The sequence below is a fragment of the Primulina huaijiensis genome, chromosome 8 (genome assembly GCF_012295235.1).
Source record: "Primulina huaijiensis isolate GDHJ02 chromosome 8, ASM1229523v2, whole genome shotgun sequence".
Taxonomy (NCBI): domain Eukaryota; kingdom Viridiplantae; phylum Streptophyta; class Magnoliopsida; order Lamiales; family Gesneriaceae; genus Primulina; species Primulina huaijiensis.
Genome location: NC_133313.1, coordinates 3,171,527 through 3,188,464, shown reverse-complemented (window position 1 = coordinate 3,188,464; position 16,938 = coordinate 3,171,527). Strand labels below are relative to the sequence as shown.

The 16,938-nt window shown below is 34.1% G+C and overlaps 3 protein-coding genes across 13 annotated transcripts; 2 read left to right on the top strand and 1 right to left on the bottom strand.

Annotated features, from left to right (window-relative positions):
• The first annotated feature begins 223 nt into the window (after positions 1-223).
• On the top strand, positions 224-6,062 carry LOC140983055 (DNA polymerase lambda). Of its 9 annotated transcripts, none has more exons than XR_012176381.1 (14): positions 224-394; positions 480-617; positions 1,429-1,758; positions 2,088-2,181; positions 2,269-2,399; positions 2,538-2,600; positions 3,140-3,319; positions 3,417-3,470; positions 3,928-4,016; positions 4,280-4,370; positions 4,803-4,883; positions 5,023-5,139; positions 5,224-5,291; positions 5,484-5,537. XR_012176381.1 is itself a non-coding variant. In XM_073449946.1 (14 exons), the coding sequence occupies exons 1-13, from the start codon at positions 290-292 to the stop codon at positions 5,520-5,522; spliced, it is 1,446 nt and encodes a 481-aa protein (XP_073306047.1). In that variant the 5' UTR covers positions 225-289; the 3' UTR covers positions 5,523-5,568; positions 5,666-6,062. The 9 variants fall into 9 exon arrangements, 7 of the variants coding, with proteins under 7 accessions (XP_073306046.1, XP_073306047.1, XP_073306045.1 ...); XR_012176380.1 differs by lacking the exon at positions 5,023-5,139 and adding an exon at positions 5,666-6,062 and having other exon boundaries at positions 225-394; positions 5,501-5,578; XM_073449946.1 differs by lacking the exon at positions 5,023-5,139 and adding an exon at positions 5,666-6,062 and having other exon boundaries at positions 225-394; positions 5,501-5,568.
• Positions 6,063-6,667: 605 nt separating this feature from the next.
• Positions 6,668-8,669, top strand: LOC140983121 (protein PLASTID REDOX INSENSITIVE 2, chloroplastic-like). Of its 2 annotated transcripts, XM_073450034.1 has the most exons (4): positions 6,668-6,930; positions 7,028-7,123; positions 8,188-8,375; positions 8,558-8,669. In XM_073450034.1, exons 1-3 carry the CDS (start codon positions 6,700-6,702, stop codon positions 8,371-8,373), a joined length of 513 nt encoding a protein of 170 aa, XP_073306135.1. In that variant the 5' UTR covers positions 6,668-6,699; the 3' UTR covers positions 8,374-8,375; positions 8,558-8,669. The 2 variants fall into 2 exon arrangements, with proteins under 2 accessions (XP_073306135.1, XP_073306134.1); XM_073450033.1 differs by having other exon boundaries at positions 8,188-8,569.
• A 1,305-nt stretch (positions 8,670-9,974) lies between these two features.
• LOC140983477 (uncharacterized) lies at positions 9,975-14,371 on the bottom strand. 2 transcript variants are annotated; one of them, XM_073450545.1, is made up of 10 exons: positions 14,226-14,371; positions 13,343-13,700; positions 12,763-12,921; positions 12,188-12,268; positions 11,517-11,609; positions 11,220-11,312; positions 10,996-11,139; positions 10,791-10,898; positions 10,316-10,367; positions 9,975-10,229 (listed from the first exon to the last, which is right to left on the bottom strand). In XM_073450545.1, exons 2-10 carry the CDS (start codon positions 13,664-13,666, stop codon positions 10,198-10,200), a joined length of 1,086 nt encoding a protein of 361 aa, XP_073306646.1. In that variant the 5' UTR covers positions 13,667-13,700; positions 14,226-14,371; the 3' UTR covers positions 9,975-10,197. The 2 variants fall into 2 exon arrangements, with proteins under 2 accessions (XP_073306646.1, XP_073306647.1); XM_073450546.1 differs by having other exon boundaries at positions 14,243-14,370.
• Between the last annotated feature and the right edge of the window lie 2,567 nt (positions 14,372-16,938).

Below are 16,938 nucleotides of genomic sequence, written 5' to 3'. Positions count from 1 at the left end.
TTTTAAATATAAAAAATAATTTCTTTTAAAGAAAAATAAAAAAATCGATTTTTAAAAAAATTAAAATATGCAAACTGGTTTGATCGATTTTGACTGATTTTGGTCGGTTTTGCCTGGTGCTTTGTACAAGTAGATTTTAACCTTGTAGTCTTATTTACCGATCTGGCCCAACTGACGAGGAGATATGGGCCAACCAAGCCCGAAAATATTGAAAGCCCACTGCCATACAAGCATCGAAGTCTGCCATTTACGAACTCGCTGTCATTTTCCAGCAGCTACCAGAGCAGAAATGGCGCCAAAGAGGAGCAAATCTCCACCGTCTGATCCCCACGGGATGTTTTCGCAAATGGCTGTCTTCCTTATTGAAACTGGAGTAAAAGCTGCTCAACTGCAGGTGGTTGGCTCGATTCATTCGCAGTTGAAAATATTGTATATGGCAATTTGAACGAAAAATGAGGAGTTACACATGTTAATTGTAGATATGGAAGCAAAAATTGATGCAAATGGGTGCCAAAATTGAGGATCGTTTATCCAAAAAGGTCACGCACATTTTTGCTGCGGATTTCAATTCTCTTCGCAGGAAAATCGACCAGGAAAGGTTAAACCGGTTTGAAGGAGTAAGTATGTTTATTTATTTAAAATTTTAAGAAAAAGGTTAAGTGGATGAGTTATATGGTTAATTTACTTTGAGTGTGGATTGTGCTAGTCTTATGGGTCAATTTGGTTTAATGTACCTGTGCGGTCTTGGTGATGATTTAAAGATTAAGCTTTTTTCAATTAAAAATCTCAGGTTACGAGATTCTAAAATGTAATTCGAATATAAGGTTCGGAAATTGCTGGTATTTAACCTGTCAATTGTGTGGTGTTGATTTTGTTTATATTTGCTTTATTGTGGAATGTGGTTATGCTTTGTGTTTTGATTCTTTTGACTCACCTTGGGAATTTTGAAGAAACCAACGCATGACTTTGAACTTTAATTTAATTGTGATATATGTTTCTTCATTATGGTTGCTTTGTGTTTTGATTCTTTTGACTCACCTTGGGAATTTTGAAGAAACCAACGCATGACTTTGAACTTTAATTTAATTGTGATATATGTTTCTTCATTATCATGTAACTGCATAGAGTTTGTTGGTTCTTTTGAGGCGATGGTAGTGAGTCGTTGTGGATATTGCTATAATGTGTGGCTAACAAAACCTTGAGGTTGTGTTTGTATGATGGGGTTTGTGATGCTCTTTAGTCTATGTTTTTTACTACTTTGGAAGCTTTTTTGATTTTTTTAAATGATGAAAGAAAATTGAAAACTGAGAATCTCAAACCTATAACGAAATCTGTATGTTCCAAGTATTGCATGATGACTTTCAGGATTTGTTAATGGAGTTGAAGATTCTAACGAGTTGTGCTATTTATGATTTAAACTTGCGACAGAAAATAGTCAACTATCAGTGGCTAGAGAACAGCTTGAAAATAGGAGAAAAAGTTCCAGAAGATTCATACGTTCTATCTGCTGGTATGGGGGGAAATGTTAGAAGCAATAATCGTGAGGAGAACCGTATGAATGTGAGTCCTTTTAGAGAGGACAATCCCTCTCAACAGAAGAAGCTTAAAACATCTGTTGGGTCAGAAGAAAGCAATGAAATTTCAGAAAATGCTCATCATCATTCTTCCAAATCGGATATTGCCAGTGGTTCACCTGGTTCCTCACGCTCTCTAAGCCCAGAACTGACAAGTCCAATGGATTATGATCAAAATAGAGATGTAAGATCGTGACATTTTATACATCTGAATTGAATGAAATTTTGGAATGCTTCCATATAGTAGTTTTGCTATCCATGTATCTAGGCAACACTCTGTTGCAAATATTTAAATAATTTTTTCTGGTGGGCAAAATATCTATTTTTTGTATTTTTTTATTTCACAAATTAAAAATATTTACTGATAAAAATTATATTCTTTTAAAAAAAATCGCACAACAAATTCCCAACTTTGCCCTCATACAAGTTATGCCGTTGGTAGCGCTTATATCATTTCACTGTTTATTTACTGAGTATTCTCTTTTGAAATGAATTGCAAATGAATTTTTACAGGTCTTCACATCCAAAGCCTCATTACTTTACAATCCTCCAGATTTGAACAAGAATATAACTGATATATTTAAGAAGCTTGTCGACATTTACAGAGGTGAAAACTTGTTCGGCATATCATATGTATTAGTTTTTGGATATTGTGAATTTAAAAGCTGAATTTATTACTTTATTTTAATGATAGCCTTGGGTGATGATAGGAGGTCTTTTAGCTATCACAAAGCTATCCCAGTCATTGAAAAGCTACCTTTTAGAATTGAAAGTGCAGACCAGGTCAAACACCAACCTGGGATTGGAAAGTCACTGCAAGATCATGTAAGAACGTGGTTATAGAATAAGATTTTGGATGCCTTCAATTCACTATTATTTCTCCAGCCATCTTTTATCTGCATTTTATGGAACACTATTCGCGTTATATTTGGTCTTTACCCTACTTGGTGATGGAGGTTACAGGTTCAGGAAATAGTAAACACTGGGAAGCTATCCAAGTTGGAGCACTTCGAGAAGGATGAAAAGGTGTCTTATTGCTCTTGAAGCCAAAATGTTTTTTGCTGAAAGTACCAGTCTGTTGATACAACGTGACGTTTTGTTGCATCTGAACTGAATGTTGAGCATGTGGTAGTTTTGTTTTACCATTTTGATACTTGATATGGATTTATTATTCCAAATTGAAAGACATGTGGATGTGAAACCACTTGGAATGGATATGAGCCGTTGTGCATTTAGGCAAAGGTGGATCTATAGTTAGGGCAGAAGTGGATATGGCCCAAAACATACCATACCTTAGTGTATCTAGGTGAAGTTCATGGAACTAATACAATAAGAAATTCAATTATTATATAACTTTCCTTTTGGCCTTGTGATCCTTAGATTCTTGATCTTCTTAATGAAACTAGATGATGGCTGCAGGTTATCATTTCTTCCTCAATATTTGTCATGAAGGATTGTAACAAAGTGTGCTATAGGACCTAATCATCACAAGCCTGGAAGTTTCTGCTCCAATCCATAAACAAAGAGTGAAGGTTGATGTTACCATATTTTGTTAATTTTCTCAGGTTCGTACAATCAGCTTATTTGGAGAAGTATGGGGCATCGGACCTACTACTGCAAGTAAACTTTATGAGAAAGGACACAGGACCCTGGATGACTTGAGGAATGAGGAATCACTAACAAATACCCAGATGATAGGATTAAAATACTTTGATGACATCAAGACTAGAATTCCTCGTCAAGAGGTGAGCCGTGATGCTTGTTGCTTAGATCTTGTGACCGGTACTTCAAAATTTGCAATTCAGATTTTAATACCCTGTGTTAACCCTTCAAAAATAATAGGTTCAAGAAATGGAAAATCTTCTGCAAAAAGTCGGAGAAGAGATTTCACCTGGGGTTAGAACTTGTTTCCCTTTAAGTTGGTGTACTTTTATATTTTTTCGCTTTAAGTTGGTGTACTTTTAAGGGAGTAAAATGGAGAACTTGTCATTTACCCCCTCGACTTATCATGGATTCAGGCAGCTACTTTGTACCATTCGAACTTGAAATGTAAACTTGTCAATTGTCTGGATTGCTACTGGTCATTTAGGGGAGATGACTGCCTGCGGATTATGTATTCAGTGGGAAGGGTGCGACAATTTAGTGACTTTTTATTACTTTTTTTCCTATATACTACAATCATATCTTAGTTTGTTCAATAGTTTGTTGTCCCTAAGTCGCACCATCAGAGAATTATTTGAAGAAAGTCCTTATGATGAATCAGCTGTAGGGCTTTACTTTACTTGCGTACTGACCCTGGTTAGCAAGGGAAGAAGTGTAGGAAGCACCTTTTGTTGATGATAGAGCACTGCAGGTAGAGATTGTCTGTGGAGGATCATATAGACGCGGGAAGGCCTCATGTGGGGATTTGGACATTATTGTTACCCATCCTGATGGGAAGAGGTATGATTTCATCCGTATACTTGTTTGAATAGTTTAATCTCCTTCCATTTACTTTTGAGTTGCTCAAGCTTTCTTGTTGTCCCACCTAGTTCTTTGTTCAATAAAATATTTACTCCCATTTAAAATATTAATATGAAGTAACCACCTTTTTTAATTCCTTTGAAACAAGCTGAACCTCAAGTTGAATATGATTATATGCTAGTATGCTACCTTGCAATCTGGAGAACTTGTTTATGGAAAGTTGACCCTTTTCTCCTGTCCAGTCATATCGGCTTTCTTCCAAAATTCGTGAGACGCCTCAAGGACATAAATTTTTTAAGAGAAGATCTGGTATTTAGTGTTCATAGTGACGAGGTAATGACTGATACTTTTCCTTTGCATTTTTATTGTCTATGGATTTGTCAAAGTATAGATACTGGACCATGTCTATTTTTCTTTAGTCTTTACCAAGGAAGCAAACCTTAGTACCTTTATATTTATGTGTGCAAATGAAATTTGTAATTCTAGTGAATCTGTCACTTCTCATAGTGCTAAACAAGAGTACTTGCCATTTCAATTCATATCCATGTGTAGGTTATGGTTCATTTCGTCTAAACATCAGGCTGACCCGAAAATACGATCTCATTTTTTCTTGTTGAATCAGCTGTTGAAGTGTTTTAAATTCTGAATATTGTTGTTTATGTTTTGGTAACCCCTGCAGCTTTAAAATTGAGTTTGTGTGACTGGATTATTCATTTGATATGCCGTACTTATTTGACTTCCATGTTATATGATATCTTTGCACAGGGTACTGACTCTGGAGTGGACACATATTTTGGTCTCTGCACTTATCCAGGCCGAGAGTTGCGACATCGCATAGATTTCAAGGTTCATCAATTGAAATCCTTTTTCATGTGTTAAAGCATTTAAGGAATACCAATCTTTTTGTCCAACTAGTGTCTCCACACTGTTATTAACAAATAAATGAATACATGTACCCTTTATATTGTCAAAGGTCATGTCGAAGTGGATAGAGCCCCATAAAAGAGGGTGAGCGAAATTGTCCCAATGTGCACACAAATGTCCATGAAATATGTATTCACACGGCATGTATTTTGAATTGGGCTCCATGTGAAAGAAATATGTAATCATGACTGTGTAGGTGCTCTATGATGTTATTGCCAAGATCTTGTGAATTGTATTCTAAGGTAGCTGTCCTTTTATGCAGGTTTTTCCCAGAGATATTTATGCATTTGGTTTAATAGCATGGACAGGGAATGATGTACTCAACAGGAGGTGTGCTCGTTCATTCAGCACAAGTTATGCTCGATAATAAAAATGTGCTTTTTAAAAAAAAAATAACAAATAATTATTTTATACGCACTCACTTAAGGTGTACGGTCCATTGTTTTCTTCAAAATTTTGATCCAAGTCTCCTCTTTCGTGGTCCTTTACTCTATTTTGTATTCCTTGGTTTTTTTAATCCAGGCTGAGATTATTGGCAGAAACGAAGGGATTCAAACTTGATGACACTGGTCTGTTTCCAGCGACTCAAAGTTCAGGTGGCAAAAGGGTACGAACTAGTAGGTGTAGCTGGTGCTGCATAGCTCCATCTTTAACAATTCGTTCAGGCATTACTATACACTTTCTGGTACTATAATCCCCTGCAGGGAAGCAAAGGTAGTGCAAGTTTAAAGTTTGCAACTGAAAAACAGGTGTTTGATTTCCTCGAATTTCCATGGCTCGAACCCTACGAAAGGAATCTATGAGAAGTAAATGATAGCCTAATGTTGAAGCATTGTGCAGTCCACAATCTGCTTGTGCCACTCTATATTTCGGAAGCCGTGGTGTTGTTTCCTTTCTCTCTTCGGAACCAAGATATGGAAAGCTGTAGTGTAGTAGTGCTGTTTCTTTTTTTCTCCTCGGAACTAAGTGGATGCACATGTAAATTATGTTAAAACCAAGTAGCAACTACACACGTGAACGTGAATTTCCATGTTCTTGACCTCCTGGAAATTTTTGCCTTCCGAGGGGACTAATATCACGTGTTTGATATTAATTAATGCATACGCCCTTCGATAATTTTTAATTTTCCCCACCAGAAAGGTGATGTAAGTAATAAGATGATATGTTAAACATATATTCCAAGAAAACAAAAGAAAGAAAGATGTACGAGTCATACTTGTGAAATTGGACCATGGTTGATAAAATTATGTCAGGACATATGACAAAATTCATTTTGCACTTGTTTCGCTAATTAAAGATTTAAAATCCAGGCTACAAAAATAAAAAAATCCATTTTATCTCGAGATGAATCAACTGACATCATATTTAGATAAATGCATAACATATATCATAAATATTATCGGATCGTGACACATATGATGTCGATGTTTCTTTAAAAAAATAGAAATTTTAAAATGAAAGTTATTAATTTTTTAAATTGAAATGACAAGAGAAAAAGTAAATAGAATATATATAGTTAAATGGTCAGAGAACTTAAAAAGTATTTAAAAAAACTTTACCATCGTACAAATTTAACGAGTAAACGAGTTTAAATTTAATGGTAAATAGAATAAATAAATTTCCTTCCACGAAAATATTAATGGGCCAAAAGTCCAAACATTCATGGGCTTAATCCTACAGAAAATTAAGCCCTTTTTACAAAAGAAGATCACCAAAACTGTGACGCAATCTGGTAGACATGGCTTCCTCCATATCTACGCCAACACTCCTCCACAATTCTTCTACTTCAAAATTATTGTATTCAAATATTCTTCCCTCAACTCCATTTCCCTCTTTTCTAAGCAAACCCAATAGTCCTCTTCTTCACGTTCATTCTTCTTTAGTTTGTGTCAAAAGAAGGGACAACTTCATTTGCCGGGCCGAAAAGGAGTACAAGTTCCCAGACCCCATCCCAGAATTCGCTGATTCTGTATAGCTTTGCTTCTTATTCGCATACCATAGCTCGATTGAATTGAGCTTAAAATGACTGTTTTAGTTTGCTTATGTATTATATGTTATGGTTTCAGGAGACTGAGAAGTTCAGAACACATTTGGTTAAGAAGCTGTCCAAGAAAGAGGTGTTCGGAGATTCAGTGGATGAAGTAGTTGGAATCTGTACTCAGGTATTACTTTCTCTACCCATTTTTCCTGTGTTATCATGGACTTTTATCTTTTCTATGTGATATTCTCCTTATTGGCTGAATGTGTGAACACGGTGTTTGCAAAACGCTGAAATATGTACAAGGGATTGGAATTTTAGACACTGCCAAACAAGTCTCCTGCTGGAGTTTCATTCTGTGCTATCTGTTAATTTTTTGCTGCTGCTTCATATTAATTTTGTTCTCAACTATATTATGACATAACTAAGCAAAGAATGAATATCAAGAAAATATGACCGAATTATAAGTCATGTTTATGAGACCATCTTAATGGTTCTTGTTTAATCACGTGGAAGGCCGAGTTGCTTTTTTTAGATCAGCAAGATTTGTATTTGTTGAAACGTGAAACTTATAGAGTTTTCGGTCTCTATATCGTGCCTAATAACTCACTTTTTCAGCCTCATCAAAGGGCAAAGCTATTAAAATTCTGGTTAAGTGAACGGCAACTAGGCTCCATCTTTTCATTACAGCATTACTGTATATTTATTGCGCCATCTCTCATGAACTACAGCTTTTGGGTTTTGGGTAAAAGGTTCAAGTGCAAAATTTCATCTACATCGTTAAGTCGGTCTTGGTATCTTTTAATATCATATATACGGTCAATTTGCAGTGTTTGCCTTCGACCTTAATTTAAGATGTGTTAAAGTATGAGGTTGGTGATTGTGATACCTCTAATGAGGTCGAATTTTGGGACAATCGTCTTCAACATTCTATTACAACTTATATATTCAATTATTCATACAAATGCTGAGTTTCATTGTTTGAATTTGGTTTTCCAAAATGATGTGAGCTTCATTGTTAAAACTAGTTTCTTAAGCACGACAAGAGTGATTGAGATATCCGAGACTTTGACTTAATGGAGATTGAGAGATCCATATATCCGATTCGATCTGGATTGGGCTCAATCCTAGTTAATGACGATAACGAGTGGCATTTTTTAGACTCTTCCTCAATGTGATTATGCTTTTATCTTCCTTCTTTAATATTCATACAAGTGTGAGGTTACTAAACCCCCAGATTTTGAACAGATCTTCAGTGATTTCCTGCACACAGAATACGGTGGTCCAGGAACCCTTTTGGTGATTCCTTTTATCGACATGGCTGACACTTTAAATGAGAGAGGTTTACCTGGAGGACCTCAGGCCGCTCGAGCAGCTGTAAAATGGGCTCAAGATCACGTCGACAAGGATTGGAAAGAGTGGACTAAAGGCTAAAGGTAATAGAATGTTTGTATAATGCCTTAGATGATGATGATGATGATGATGATGATGCACAATTCTTGCCGAGTCTAGGATTTTTCTTTGAGAGATAAGAGTTCCTTTCACGTGTGAGTTGAGTTGTTTGTGTTCAAAATGTTTTTATGCATATACTTGATTGACATTAGAATTTTATTTGTAGTTGTTAAAAGGATGCAAGTTGGTGAAAAATTGAAGATATGATCGCCAATAAGATCACAGTCAAAAACATTGAATACGATTTAATCTCAGTTAACTCGATGATCGATCACTAATATTTAAGTTATGTATATTCAAGCTTCGATTGAGTTGCACTTCATACGAACTACAAGCAGTCAAATTGGCGAGTTATTCAACATTGAAGACTTTGGATAATAACTCTCAAATTTTTTCAGGGTTTTATTGGATATACATATTTCCTTTCTTTCTTTTTTTCAAGTTAAGGCTGCTCTAGGGTACTAGCTATCTTCCCCATTTTTTCTTGATTTATGGCTTTTCCATTGGCTGTCGCTTTCGTAAAATTGTACTCATCGTAACATCTTGGTTTATATAATCAGGGATTCCCGAGCACACAAAGTTTCTAATAGATTCAAATAGAAAATCAAAGGCATAAGAGATTTTTCTGCCTCAATGCAATTTATTTAAGAAGTGGAAGGCGAATTGCGCTAGGGAAAAGTGAAGGAACCAATCGTTGATTCTAATGGCTTTCGTTTATCACTCTTTCAGACACCTAATTTTTTAAATGACAGACTAGTTCAAGGTGATATTTTATGTACCTAATCTTCGAGGCCTAAGCATATAAGGTTTACAAATGCACAAGTTAAAAATGCAGGGAAACAATTTTTTGATGGTTCTAATAAAAGTGCAAATGTAATCTTGAAAATCCAATTTTATTTTCATTCATTGTTCGTTCTGCTCAACTTCAGAGTTCCCTGTAATTTACAAATGCACAAGTTAAAAATTTGATAGTTTTTCAAACCAAAAAAAAATTTGAGTAAGTCTACTGAGCAACGATCTCAAGAATTTATTTCCGTAAGATAGGTCGACTAAGTTCATATTTATAGTGAAAAATAATATTTTTAAAATAAAAAATAATTTTTTCATTAAAATCAACATAATATATAACACAATATACTTTTGACATAAAAAAATATTTTTTAACGTCAACATATATCACACAACATTTTTTCGTAATATATCTAACAAAAAATGATATTTTTTATTGAAAAAATAATTTGCACATAAAAAGTGGATCAATTAAAAATCTGTCTAATGAAAATAATTCGTAAAATGTCTCATACAATTTTGTGCTAATCCAGAAAGAGAGTAAATTATAGGCATTTTAGAATTTTAAAACTATGAAAAAGGGTGTCGTATAGCAAAGAAGGTTATATTTAAAATACACTTTTAAGATTTCCTTAATAGATAAGATCATTGTTGTAATAATTAAAACGTAGAATTTAGAACACGCCTACCGTATAGCATTTCTATAAGTTCTATTCATAAATATACGTTACCGAAAAATAATAGATTTCACAACACATTTGAATTCTCAGCATCAACGTCAAGAAAATTAAAAATGAAAATCATACAAATTTGGTCATCTTTCCATCTCATATTTTATAGTCTCATCTTGAACATCAGTTTGGTCGACCATCAAAATCAATCCACCTTTTTGCTATGATCAATAAATGGAACTCAAATGAGCAGTATTGTTGGTTGATCCGTTAGTATGATCTAATCAACATAAAATTTAAAACTTCAAACTAGAAAAGCCGGCGGGGATATACTCGTTCTTCCTAGCTACTTATCAATCTCCTCCTGAATTTGTCCCTCTGCAAGTAGTATATAGAGATTAATCATATATAATATTACTATGATGACTGAATAAAGATTGCATTCATAAAAGACAGACTCTTACCAGCAAGTTCGACAGCCAAGTTAGCCTGAGCATCGGCCTCCGAGTTCAAGTCCTTTTGGAAGATGAAAGATTGCATGTTAATGTAAATTAGCTTTGCCTTGCAGAGAATGTCAACTTTTTGGCATATATTTTAGTCCATGCAGATGTAATAGCAATTTTTGGGGACCATGAGAGATAGTTGTAATTTTTCATGAAAAAGTTACGAGGCAAAAGACAATATTTCAGATAAAACAGAGACGTTTGCTGAAGGACTGGTCAAGACAGGCATATATTACTTTGAGTTACTGGGGGCAGACCAAAAACATAAGGTGAGGAGCAAATTCTTATTATTTAGGGAGTGTAATACGATTGCTAAGAAAAATCGTTTAGAAAAATATTCAAATTTTTCTAAGTTGAAGGGGACGACTGCCCTAACTCGCCCCAGTGAGTGATATTTTATGGGTACAATGTTTCGGTAATGGGCTAACTTACTTACCCTCAGAACATGAATGATCTGGAAGGAAAGAAACCTATCCTTCAATTTCTTTGCTTCTTCAAACAAGCCGGAGATGCTTTGGTTTTTAACTTTCCATTGACCCTGGATCTGTTAAAGAAACCATTGTTTCAATTGCAGCATTAACAAAGGGAATAAGCAATTAACATCACCACAAATGGATATAACCAGAAGAGGACCTGCATACCTGCATGCAAACAAGTTTGGAATCGCCTCGAACTCTAACACTTGTAAAACCTTTTCCTAGTGCATATTTCAACCCTAATATAAAGGCACGGTATTCTGCAAAATTATTGGTCGCTACACCTAAGCCTTCACGCAATCGACAAATCTAAGACGTGAAAAATGTCAGATATAACTGTCTGAAAGTAGCAAAAGATGCAAATATTTCAAAATAATGGTGATGCTTACCAAACTTCCATCATCAGACCGCAGTACAGCTCCAGCCCCGGCTTGGCCAGGATTTCCTTTTGAAGCACCATCAAATTCAAGAGTACAAGATTGCTGTCAGGGATTACAAAGACATTTTTCTTAACAAAGGAATAAATTAACCACTTTCAGATATTTATTGCATGAAATGGGGTTTTGCAAAAAATAGCCTCAATCATCAATTCAGGGGCAAGTGATAGTTTCAATACATTTAAGTCCACCTTTTACCTAGTAAAAAAGAGATATTTGTAACAATCAGCACAATCAAGAGCCACTTACACAAACTGATTGATTCTGGTCCCCTCCATTAGAATCTAACTTGAAATGCTTTTGTAAGGCATCATTTGTAGTCAATGATGATCCGGCAACCTCCTGAAATATGTGATAAGCCGTAAATAAAATATGCCCACTTTATAATCCTAAGGCAATCTTCTTGATTACTAAACATAAACAGTTATAAATCGTGGTTCATTTATGTTGACTTTGATGACTCTTCAAAACAAATAGAGCAAATTGCACAGGGTCAATAACAAAAACACAAAATAAGATCGCAGAACTTCATAAATGTAAAGATGTTTTCTAGAACATCAATCTCCTAACTCAAATTCTCAGTCATTTGATTTCACATTCTAGAACGAGGAACGGAAAAAGAATGTAGCCAATAAATTTCTCTATATTGTTTCGTGCTACGAGCCGTTTCATCGACGAGGGCTCTTGTCATAGTTGATTTGCTGCAAATATCCCCTTGTGATTAAACGGATTTTTTCTCCCCTTCATCACAGTTTTTCACTCATTTTCTCATCAACGGAAATTTACTGTTCGTCAAGGAGGCAATCTTCATATTTTACATACCTCAGTACACCATAAATTATTTTGTAGTACATCAGAAACTATGTTGCATAAAGTTGGTTCATTGACCAAAAATTGAATCAGAAAATATCAAATCTCACCCCATAATCTGACCACAAAGCTTCTTGTGGCCTCTTCTTTGTCGCGGGCTCGCTAGATGTGTCACCTCTTGAAGAAGAAAGCTGCCATGAAAAATAGGTTCTTTTAACTCAACAAAATATTCTTTGTTACTAAATCAGATAAATTATTTCTGCTATGCACATCGAGATTGCATGGCATGCAAAAGTTTGCTGGCTTGTCTCACAATGTAATTATAGAAACTTTTTACGATTATTGAATTTCTTATTATGAAGCATATGACATATTTTAAAGAAGACCCAGCAAAATATCATATACAATTTATATAACTTGATATTGTTTATAATTTCTGGAATATTATAACTTTCCGTTACCCAGCTGGCCAACTTAATGCAAGCACCATTACAGCTGTGAGAAGGAACATTGCAAAACAGCACTATATGGACCATTAAAACAAATATGATCCAGATTGGAAATAATCACCCTTCAACCACATGCTAGAGCCATTTTCACACCTTTTGGTCAATGAGCGAGCAGACGGTAATTAGATAAGGAAATCTAAATAAAATTTATCACAAATATGTGCAGATCATCTAACCTGTGGAGGGCAATGCACAAGGGTGCCAAAAAGATCTTGAGTAAGATCGGAAGCTCTGATGGAATAAAGAGCATTTTTAAGCCCACAAGAGAGAAGATACTTCTCTGTGTCCTTGGGCATGGAGTAGCCTTTGTACACACTAACAGGTGGATCACATATCTGCCAGAAAAATAATAAGAAAAGAGGCTAGTAGGTTTATTACTTCACAAAAATTACATACTACTATATTAATTTTGTCATAGAATTGGTAAGGAAACAGGTTAAATATATGAGATTAATTGTACGATTCTGTTACATTTGGAATATCCAATTCAAAGAGATGGTTTAACAAACAAGACATATGACCGGCTTTTGAGTTTACATTCTAGTTTTAGCCATCGATGATTTTTAGTAGGGAGAATGAAATCTATCATGTGGTAGCATCCGTAATCATGAAATAACGTTAAGGGGAAAGGAAGGGATTCAAATGAAAAGGAGGAAGTAACCATTTGAGAAATGAGTCACCACAGGATCATACTGTCCTACTGAAAGGATAGTAAAGGAAATTTTTACATCATGTATAAAGGGAACAAGTGATTACTGAAGTTCCAACTTGAGCCTGACAATCACTTAGGCTTTTGTAGACACCCACAAGATCACCTTTACGAACCACAAAAAACGCCTCCTTGTCGTCCTTCATTCGCGGTTTACGATCAACTTTTCTCTTACGAGAACTACCTTCACCGGCCTCTTTTGTCGTATAGGACTGCACCCTAACTGCTGTCAATAGCAATTTCACTTTTTCCGTTCTAAAACACGAATATGGGAAGATTGTTTTCCGTGATGGAGAAATATATCCGAAACATGGGGTCTTCTTTAGAAAACAGCCAGCTAAGGTCGAGTATGCACGAAACAAACAGACCATCACAGAGTTCCCTCCCTCCAACTCCCCAGATATTCTGAAATAAACAAAATATTCCCTTGCTTTTACAATCCTTTAGTATATGATCTCAGACGATACAAACATGTATGTATAAAAGCTCCTGTATCTAAAGGATTCTAACATTTCTCAATCCATAATCGCATTCAGTATATACCATAACAATGAAACTTTTTACTTATTTCGACCCATTTTATCCACAAATTTCCAACCTTCATCGACTAATTGAAGTTTTCTCCTATAGTAACTCCTCCATCAAATTCAGACAGAAAAGGGGGGGGGGGTGGGTGGGGGGTCAGAAAGAAAGCAGATAGAGCACTTTCTGAAATACGAAGTCAACAGTTCCTTTAATCCAAACAATTATTTTAATATAACTCATTCCAACAAGAAACTTTCGGATAACTTCGAAATGATCAAAACACCCATTATCAAAAACAGTACAAGCATGAGACTACAGTGTAAAAATTAGCAGAAAACACAGAATCAACAAAATTTCAAGTAAAGTCTACATATAAAAAATAGACAAATGAGTGATCAATTATACTTGGAGGCAGAATTAACTATAATTCCAGTAAATTATCGATGCCGCTGCAATGAACAGCAAAACCCTTGCCAATCCAGTGTTGGCTGTGGGGTGGATGGGTGGGCGCGGGAGACGGGGTACGCTTCGGGGTGGGGGGTGGTGTGAGGGGGCCCGCGGGTCAGATTCGTGGGCTTGAATTGGCTTTCGGTTATATATGCTTAATGGGCTTTCAAATTAAATTTTAAGGCATGCTATCAGAATTATCCAATAGGCCCAATTTGTCGTCCAGCGCTAAATTTTGGGAAACCCTTTCTTTGCCGAAGCAAAAAATCGAATGTATTATTAATACGACAAAAAACTTATGTGAGACGATCTTACTGGTCGTATTTTGTGATACGGATCTCTTATTTGGATCATCCATGAAAAAATATTAATTTTTATGCTAAGAGTATTACTTTTTATTGTGAATATCTGTAGGGTTGACCCGTCTCACAGATAAATATTCGTGAGACTATCTCACAATATACATACTCTATTAATACTTATTATCTTAAATTGCACTCAACATTAATTTAAATTATAATTTTATTATTAAAAATAAAATAATAATTTAAATATTAAATTTATAAATTATTTAATTAAGAATTATATGATAATTAATATGAATGATGGTCGTTATCAATGTTAGAAAACACTATAGAGAAATTCCATAAAACAGTCTCCTCCATTTGTGATTGTTTTGATGTTAACACCAATAAATTGAATACTGTGTTTGTTTTTATCAAAACCATGTAATAACATTCGGTTTTATATTAATTATGAGAAAAATTATATAAATGCCGACGAGCTTAGTGGGATGTATTCAATCCATAAATTCGATTACTTTTTTTAGAGGATAGATTTTTATGAATTTGAACCCAAACATCTCTAATCGATCTTTACGCAATCCAAAAAGCAATATATCATTCCGAGTGATTTCTATTGATTATTATAGAATATCACATATTTGCAAACATAATTATATGGAGTCATGTAGACTATTTTGCAAAAATTTTATAGATTTTTGTAAACTTTTTTATATAATTATGTAGATTTTGTACATAATTATAACTTATTATCTTTTATTGTTTTTTTTAACTAATAACTATTTGAGATAAATAACATCTACAGTTTGAAATAATTTTTAAAAATTTACTAATAAAAATAAATCTACTCATTTAAAAGTTGTGTATGTTTGTAAATTTTAACAAATGTGTCACTTTATTAATCTGCATGTAACATATGTTAGATATTGTCGTTTAAGTATGCATTAGTGAAAGTAGTACCGAGATAAGTGACTTCTTAGGAATTTCTCGTGTGTCAAGCTGTTAACATTGTGCCGCTTGATCTAGTCAGCTAAATGAACCGTAAAATAGTGATGTCAGATCTTAACGAATAATATTGTCTGTGTTGAGGACAGAGCCGACTGTAAGGAAGTGTAAAACTTATATCTAAGAGATATAAGTATGGATTGCAATTTTTTCAGCGAGTTCAGCATTCCACGGAGAAAACCCTAAACGAAGTTCGAGGATTTTTTAAAACCCACACTTATGATAATATAATTTTTATAGCATAAAAATATTATTTGAACTTCATTCATGTTGTTTAGAACTAAATAAATTATTAAAAAATTATATTTTATAATTTATTTTGAGAAATTTTCTGTATATATATAGTTCCTGCGGGGGACGAGGATGGAGAATCATGGACCTGAAAAATGGGGAATGGTGGGGGGATGAGGGTGGGTTTTGTATTCAGGGGCAGGGATGCAAAAGACATTGGGTACTTTCGATTTTAATTTCAAACTAATGGAAAAAATTAGTAAATGAGTAATCCACCAAAAAAATGAAAATTTTGAAGACAAAAGAGAATGTACATAGTGTTGAAAATTAATATTTTTGAATATTTGAATATTGAATGTTGAATATTTGAATGTTGAAAATTAGGTAAAATTAGGTGTTGAATATTGAAATTTGTGTGTGATGATGAATGTAATGATGTAATTTATTTTTGAATTATTTGTAAAAATTTTCTATAAATAGATCTCTCATTTGTGAAGAAAATCACAAATGAGTTGAGAGAAAAATATTATAAAGTGTGTAGTGTGATAATTTTGAGAGTTTGAGATTTTTACTTTTTACCGTAAATTTTTACTTTTTCACAACACGTTATCAGCACGAAGCTCTAAAAGTCCTCCATATTTTTCCAAGCTCCAAAACAGAAGAAAAAGGTAACAAAAATAATAATATTTATTTTATTATTTATTTATTTATTGTTTATATATTTACTATATAATATAATGTTATTATAAATAATAAAAATAAATTTTTCAAAAAACTTGTTATAAATCCTGGGAGGATGTTAAGACGACATCCCACACTCCCGGTAAGGGATACGACAAGTATAAAAGTCTATAAGGTTTTTAAACAAAATATCTTATGACACCTCATTATAATATTGTGATATGATATACATAATTATTTAAAACATTACTAATATTATATACACCATATTATTACCATAAAATTATACAAATACATACATTTATTTTCTTGTACACCAACGGTCATAAACGGTAACAAAACGGCTAGTTTTTGCCCTATAAATATGATCTCACAAACACATTCAATCACTCCAACTTTCTCTTCTTCTCTAAAATTATTCTTCATCAAATTTTTGAAGAAAAAAGAAGATG

What these genes read in the sequence shown, in the direction of transcription:
- LOC140983477 (XM_073450545.1), bottom strand. Translation starts at nt 13,666, where the DNA reads ATGGTCTGTTTGTTTCGTGCATACTCGACCTTAGCTGGCTGTTTTCTA. An exon ending in CTTTGTGGTCAGATTATGGG is followed by an intron (nt 11,610 to 12,187) that starts GTGAGATTTGAT and finishes CACATATTTCAG; the next exon opens with GAGGTTGCCGGATCATCATT. An exon ending in ACCAGAATCAATCAGTTTGT is followed by an intron (nt 11,313 to 11,516) that starts GTAAGTGGCTCT and finishes AATCCCTGACAG; the next exon opens with CAATCTTGTACTCTTGAATT.
- LOC140983121 (XM_073450034.1), top strand. Translation starts at nt 6,700, where the DNA reads ATGGCTTCCTCCATATCTACGCCAACACTCCTCCACAATTCTTCTACT. An exon ending in TCCCAGAATTCGCTGATTCT is followed by an intron (nt 6,931 to 7,027) that starts GTATAGCTTTGC and finishes TTATGGTTTCAG; the next exon opens with GAGACTGAGAAGTTCAGAAC. An exon ending in TAGTTGGAATCTGTACTCAG is followed by an intron (nt 7,124 to 8,187) that starts GTATTACTTTCT and finishes GATTTTGAACAG; the next exon opens with ATCTTCAGTGATTTCCTGCA.
- LOC140983055 (XM_073449939.1), top strand. Translation starts at nt 290, where the DNA reads ATGGCGCCAAAGAGGAGCAAATCTCCACCGTCTGATCCCCACGGGATG. An exon ending in GACATCGCATAGATTTCAAG is followed by an intron (nt 4,884 to 5,223) that starts GTTCATCAATTG and finishes CCTTTTATGCAG; the next exon opens with GTTTTTCCCAGAGATATTTA. An exon ending in AATGATGTACTCAACAGGAG is followed by an intron (nt 5,292 to 5,483) that starts GTGTGCTCGTTC and finishes TTTTTAATCCAG; the next exon opens with GCTGAGATTATTGGCAGAAA.